The sequence below is a fragment of the Olea europaea genome, chromosome 21 (genome assembly GCF_002742605.1).
Source record: "Olea europaea var. sylvestris chromosome 21, O_europaea_v1, whole genome shotgun sequence".
Taxonomy (NCBI): domain Eukaryota; kingdom Viridiplantae; phylum Streptophyta; class Magnoliopsida; order Lamiales; family Oleaceae; genus Olea; species Olea europaea.
Window position 1 is genome coordinate 12,602,936 of NC_036257.1, and position 6,000 is coordinate 12,608,935.

At 34.1% G+C, this 6,000-nt stretch overlaps 1 protein-coding gene across 1 annotated transcript in view; it reads left to right on the forward strand.

Moving 5' to 3' along the window:
* The first annotated feature begins 3,461 nt into the window (after positions 1 to 3,461).
* The window catches only part of LOC111370715 (uncharacterized protein At4g15545-like), a 4,864-nt gene continuing 2,325 nt past the window's right edge, over positions 3,462 to 6,000 (forward strand). The window contains exons 1-5 of the mRNA XM_022992555.1: positions 3,462 to 3,897; positions 3,982 to 4,047; positions 4,136 to 4,204; positions 4,877 to 4,930; positions 5,910 to 5,973. Coding sequence (XP_022848323.1) covers positions 3,673 to 3,897; positions 3,982 to 4,047; positions 4,136 to 4,204; positions 4,877 to 4,930; positions 5,910 to 5,973 — 478 coding nt within the window. The 5' untranslated portion in view covers positions 3,462 to 3,672. The remainder of the gene's footprint in view (positions 3,898 to 3,981; positions 4,048 to 4,135; positions 4,205 to 4,876; positions 4,931 to 5,909; positions 5,974 to 6,000) is intronic.

Genomic DNA, 6,000 nt, shown 5'->3' on the forward strand with positions numbered 1-6,000 from the left:
CACCGAGTGCATGTTTGGTTTCTGTTAACTAATGCCGTTACCTGGATAATACAGAGTCTCTGTTTGAAGGTTGAACATGGAATTGTATGCTCTATTTACAGAAGTATTATTAGACCTTGTATGGATTCTCTTCTCAATTGTGTAACTTTTTACACTCTCTTTTCCTCTACTTAGTTTCATTGGAGTTTCTGATTTTTGTTCAATCATTGGATAGAAAGGAAATACAAGAAAAGGTTGCTTATTCCCCGTCTCTTCTGCAAGCTAAATGTAAGTCAAAAGTTGTACCAGATAATGGAACCCTAGGATACATTTATTTGTACATATGATGCTGGTATCTAAAATGAGCATTTCAGTCATTTTTCCGTTAGTGATGATACCTGATCTTATTGTTTTCTATTTGATTACTATTTCCAATAAGCTTTAATTAATCTGCCATCAGAGGGAATCTACACAGGGAACTGCGTCTTGCGCAGCTGTTCCTCTTGAACAATTCAGTTTGACGGATGGACGACTTGGATTCTAGTTTTATAATGCCTGTACCTTATCCTTGATGAGGTGATCATCTATGAAACATGAAGAATGGAAAAAAAAGCTGTGATCTTTTATCTTTTTTAGATATGTAACAATAAGAACGTGTTTCACTAACTATTGATTTAGATCAATGGCTGAGATTTGTTCTAGTTGTAATCTTGTTAAATTTACTTTCTGAATCCTGTGAAGATGTTAGGAACGTTATTGAGAATGCCAGGAACACTTGAACACAAGTCATTCATTGTCAACGATGCCCTTAAATCTAGAGACTTAGAGGCTACAAAAGAGCTTGAGATTAGGGCTAAAGAAGAAAATATGTAAGGGGAAAGACACAAAAATAGGGATAACAAACAGGACAATGCTATATGTACAAATTTTTTTTTACACAATCTTTTACTCACTACTCACAATATGGGTGTGGACCACAAGCCGCCATTTTTTAAATACATGCAGGGTCCGCACATTATATGAGAGGGAGTGAAAGATTTTGTCAACCATAATTTGTACATATATATTTATCCTAACAATAATAACCAAAATAAGAAGGGTAAATCCAATGGAAAGTCAAAACCAAGAGTTAAAAGTAACCGAAAGTCTTACAATTGTGGCAAGTTAGATCATTTCAAGAGGGGACTGCTATAATTTTTGAAAAATAGAACAATTAGGCCACTAACAATCGAAATAATCTTGCATTAGAAGCTAAAATATTTGCAATTTATGACCATATTTGAAAGTAAATTGGATCAAGAGTGGATTCTTCATTCAAGTTACACTTTTCTCTCGTGTTCAATTAGAGCTTGATTTTACAGTTTTAGGAAAACTTACCTACGAAAGTGTATAGGAGGGAGGGTAGCAATTTCCAAATAATTGTGCAATTGGGATAAAAATGCATGATGGCATAACTTATGAAGCGAAATATTTTCCAAATTTGAAAAAACTTAGTCCAATTTGACAATCATTATTTAAAAACTCTTTTTTTCCACATACTCTTTTTTAATCACCTATTTATATAATAAATATTATGCATGTAAACGCGAAATTTTTTTTCCTACTTTTTAAGGACATAAACTCCTAAAAAATCATTATTCAAAAAATTATTTTTAAGAATAATGGCCATAAAACAGTTCTTGATATCATTAGATGTTTTAAAAAAATGAAGTTTACGTATTTAAATGTGAGAGACGTACTTTAAAAATAATTAAAGGGTCATTAATTGAAAAGAAAGGATCAAAGAAAAATGATTTGTACTATGCTACCAATTTTCTTCAGTTCAAGTCATGTATGATTGAATTAGCCCCGTTTGAAACTCATTTTAAACTCATTTTTTGACCAAGCCACCATTTGATCCCCATTCTTTTTCAATTTATTTCTTCATATCTCATTTTGCTACATTATTTATATTGATAAAATATTACAATCACTCAGTCTTTTGTCAGAGATGATACAGGATGAAAAATCGTCTTGTGTTTGATGACTATTTCGCCTCAATTGAATGAAAAGAATAAAATTCCAATAGAAGGGAGGAAAGGGAAGGAATAAAATTTCAATTGAAGGGCGGAAATGATTTTCCACAAATTTCCATAATTCAAATGACTGACACACACCAAGATGTCTCGGTTTTTTGCAGGGACACCTTCCTTATATGCTGCATGGGGCCCACACTTTTTGAAAAAAGTTGAGAAAATTTGACAAGAATAGAGGCCAAACACACACTTAATTAAAAGTATAATTAGCTTATGGAATAAAATTTTAGTACAATTATCTGATTAAAATTTAGCCAAAGTATAAATATCACAAATAAAATTTACCCATTCTTTCTAAACCCATGTTCGATGCCCTTTTTTTATGAAAACAAATTTCATAATAGTGAACTTTTAGAGAATGTGTGGTTAAAGGAGTACTTAGAAAAGTTCGAATTTATGTACAAAATATTTTATTGTAAGAATATAAGATTGAAAATGATTTTAAATAATTTTGTACATGCGCAAAAACCAATTACTAAAATTGATGAAAACTTTTGATTGCACAGAACACACTATGTATATAATGGGGTTGTGCTACTGAAAAAAGTTGGGTTATGTATAGCCCCTTCACATGAGAGGCCCTACAAATAAAATATTCAGTGTGAATCTTTCGCATTGAGGGAGCCGACAAACTTGGCCCCATTTGACCCCCATTCTTTCTAAATTTTAATGGTTGAAATAATATATTTTTTTAAATGTGTGGTTGAAAAAGAATAATTTTTTTTATTTACATGTAATATTATTTTATTAAAAATTATGTGGTTGAAAATAAGAGAGAGAAAAATAACGAAAAGGAGAATGAGAATCAAACGGAGGCTTGATGTATACAACAGTGTATACTCAAAAAGGTTAAATGGGGAAAAAGTTGGAGTTAATTGTTCCAATGGTCACTGAATTTAGGTCTATGTCTTTGATTGATCACTAAAGTTTAAAATGTCGAGTTTTGGTCACTGAACTTAGGTCTATGTCTTCGATTGCTCATTGAAATTTAAAATGCTGAGTTTTGACCACTGAACTTTGAAAAATATTGTATATTACTCACTATAAATTTGATGTTTTTCAAAATTTAACAGTTATGCTAGTGAGTAACGTACGACATATTTCAAAATTTAGTGGTCAAAACTCGACATTTTAAATTTTAGTGAGTAATTGAAGGCATGAACCTAAGTTCAGTGATCAAAACTCGATATTTTTCAAAGTTCAGTGATCAAAACTCGACATTTTAAACTTCAATAAGCAATAAAAGAAATAGACCTAAATTTAGTGAGCAATTACAGACATTAACCTAAATTTAATGGTCAAAACTCGATATTTTAAATTTCAGTGATCAATAAAAAATATGAACATAAGTTCAGTGATCATTGGAACAATTAACTCAAAAAGTTGCAACTACTCGATCAATTTTTCTGGAGGGAAACCCAAACATTCAAACCCAGATTTAACTCATTTCCTTTACAATCTCCTACCTAAATTCAACTATAATTCCTAGAAAACAACTGTTTCAAGATTCCATTAATTGCATTTAATTATCCTTGCATCGTTTTCTCCGACCTCATAAATCCTTAGCTCTACTCAAGTTCCCAAAATTCAATTTTTCAAAATTAGGGTTGTTTTCTAGATGTCGCAAAGCAGCGAAGACAGCAGCCGGGTAGGCTCAGAATTCGACTTACCGTACGAGATACTATCGGTGATACCCGAGGATCCATATGACCAGTTGGATCTGGCTCGTAAGATCACGTCCATGGCAATCGCGTCGCGCGTGACGATGTTAGAGTCTGAGACCGGAAGGCTCCGGCAGCAACTCCATGAAAAGGACCGGGTTATTGTGGAGCTCCAGGACAAGGTATCCCAGGTCGAACAAGCGTACGAGGAAGCTGAACTANAACTCCATGAAAAGGACCGGGTTATTGTGGAGCTCCAGGACAAGGTATCCCAGGTCGAACAAGCGTACGAGGAAGCTGAACTACGGTTGAAAAGCACACGTGAAGATAATGTATTTTCAATCTCAGGCAAATGGGAATTTTAATTTTTGAGGTTTTTGAATCATTTATTATCCCCTTTTTCTGGTACTTGAATTGTAGATGAAGCTATTAAAGGAGAGAGATTCCTTGGCTTTGACCACGAAGAAACTGAGTCGTGATTTGGCTAAGGTAATAATTCCGTGTTTATACTCTTATATCATGTCTGCTGAAGCAATCTTCAATTTTAGTTAGGCGCAATGCGAAGTATTTGCTTTAGCACAACATTGGATTTTTTAAATTTTATTTTCTTGAGAAAAGAAGTTGAATATCTGTCCTTGCTGTATGATGTGTTAAAATTGCTTTCTTTCTTTCAGAATTTCCTTGACAACATTTATTATATGCTTGTGGCATTGGATTGAACCTTGAATTTACTTAAATAAATCAAGAAATCTTTGTATATCATTACAGTATAGTGATAACCTAATGTTGTAATCAACACCGGTTATGGCTTTGTGATTTTGTAGAATTTATTTTACTTCTTTTCATAATGTGAATGTGAATTAGCAAACTCTTCTGGAAATTTCTAATTAGGATTTGTGTAATAGTGTTTGGTGTATTCTCTAGATTTTTTATGTAATAGTGAATTGGGGCTTAAAATTATACAGTTCAAATTTGAGTTGGTTTCTCGTGAACACCAATTCCAAGACTACAATCTTTGCCTTAAAAATAGCAGCAGGGTAATTGTTGAATCCTGCTATTTTACTCTGCTTCTCTCTCTCTCTCTCTACTTCTGGTTTTTAGTCCTTGGGTTTTTTTTGGGGGTACATTTGGTGGATGATTGAACTTCTGCTCTTTTGACAGCTGGAGACATTCAAAAGGCAACTGATGCAATCGTTGAATGATGAGAACTCACCTGTATGGTTGCCACTTGTTAGCTCCTTTTATTTCTCTTTATTATATTATTATGGAATTATTTGCTACATCAACAGAAAGTCCCAATCTGGTTATTCTAATCACCTGGAATGGCAAGGCCTTTCTACCTGGAATCCCATACCACCTTGAATCATCATGGTGGAATGACCTTTCCCATTTCAATGTTTAGTTCTGGAGAAATCACGCCTGCCCGAAGTAGCATCCTTAGACACGTTATCGCGGGAGGGGAAGAGATGAAAGATTCATAGTACCTATTGATGGAAGAGAGTCTCTAAGCGCTCACAAGCGAAGACATGTCGGAATCGCTTTCAGTCTCTCTTTTGCTTGCCTAGGAGCTCTAGATCTCCTGATAGTAGTTCTTCTGCTAGCAGTTGCATTCACCTTGTTCAATGTCTTAGTCGGGAAGGATACCAACACTAAGTATTTAAAACTAGGCAACCCATTACGAAATACTAGAATATAACAATTAGGATCTAAGAATTTCCAATTATGAAATAAGCACCGAAGTTTGCCCATCTTTAGTCAAAATTGGACAGACAAAATATTTCAACCAGAGAATCAGCATCAAAAACCCTTAAATCCAAACTCAACCAAAGATGTTAAATCCCAGTTCATCATTCCAAGTAAAAATTGAAAAGGAATGAAAATAAACTAGAAAAATGATATTAATGAAGGATAGAAGACAAGCCATGATTAAGGACTTGGATATGTAGACAAAGAGCGGGGCCTGTGGTGGCAGACAGTGATGTAGTTGTGGGTGGTACAAAGAGATATTTGTCTTCTTTTTACACCACTTTCCTTGGAATAGGGTATCCTTCATCTTGGGCATGGAATGAGGATTCTAGGACTTTGTTGGATTCCAAATTCAAGCGATTCTGCTTATTACCCGAGCCCATGATTATTGCCATTTCTTTGTTTTGAGCCAAAGCTGACAAAATGACTTAAATTTTTGTTCCACCAGCAAGCAGAAACTGTAGATATTGGTACTTATGACCATACTGTCTCCAAGGCCTACACCAAAAATGGTAATTCTCAGTTCTGATCATTTACTA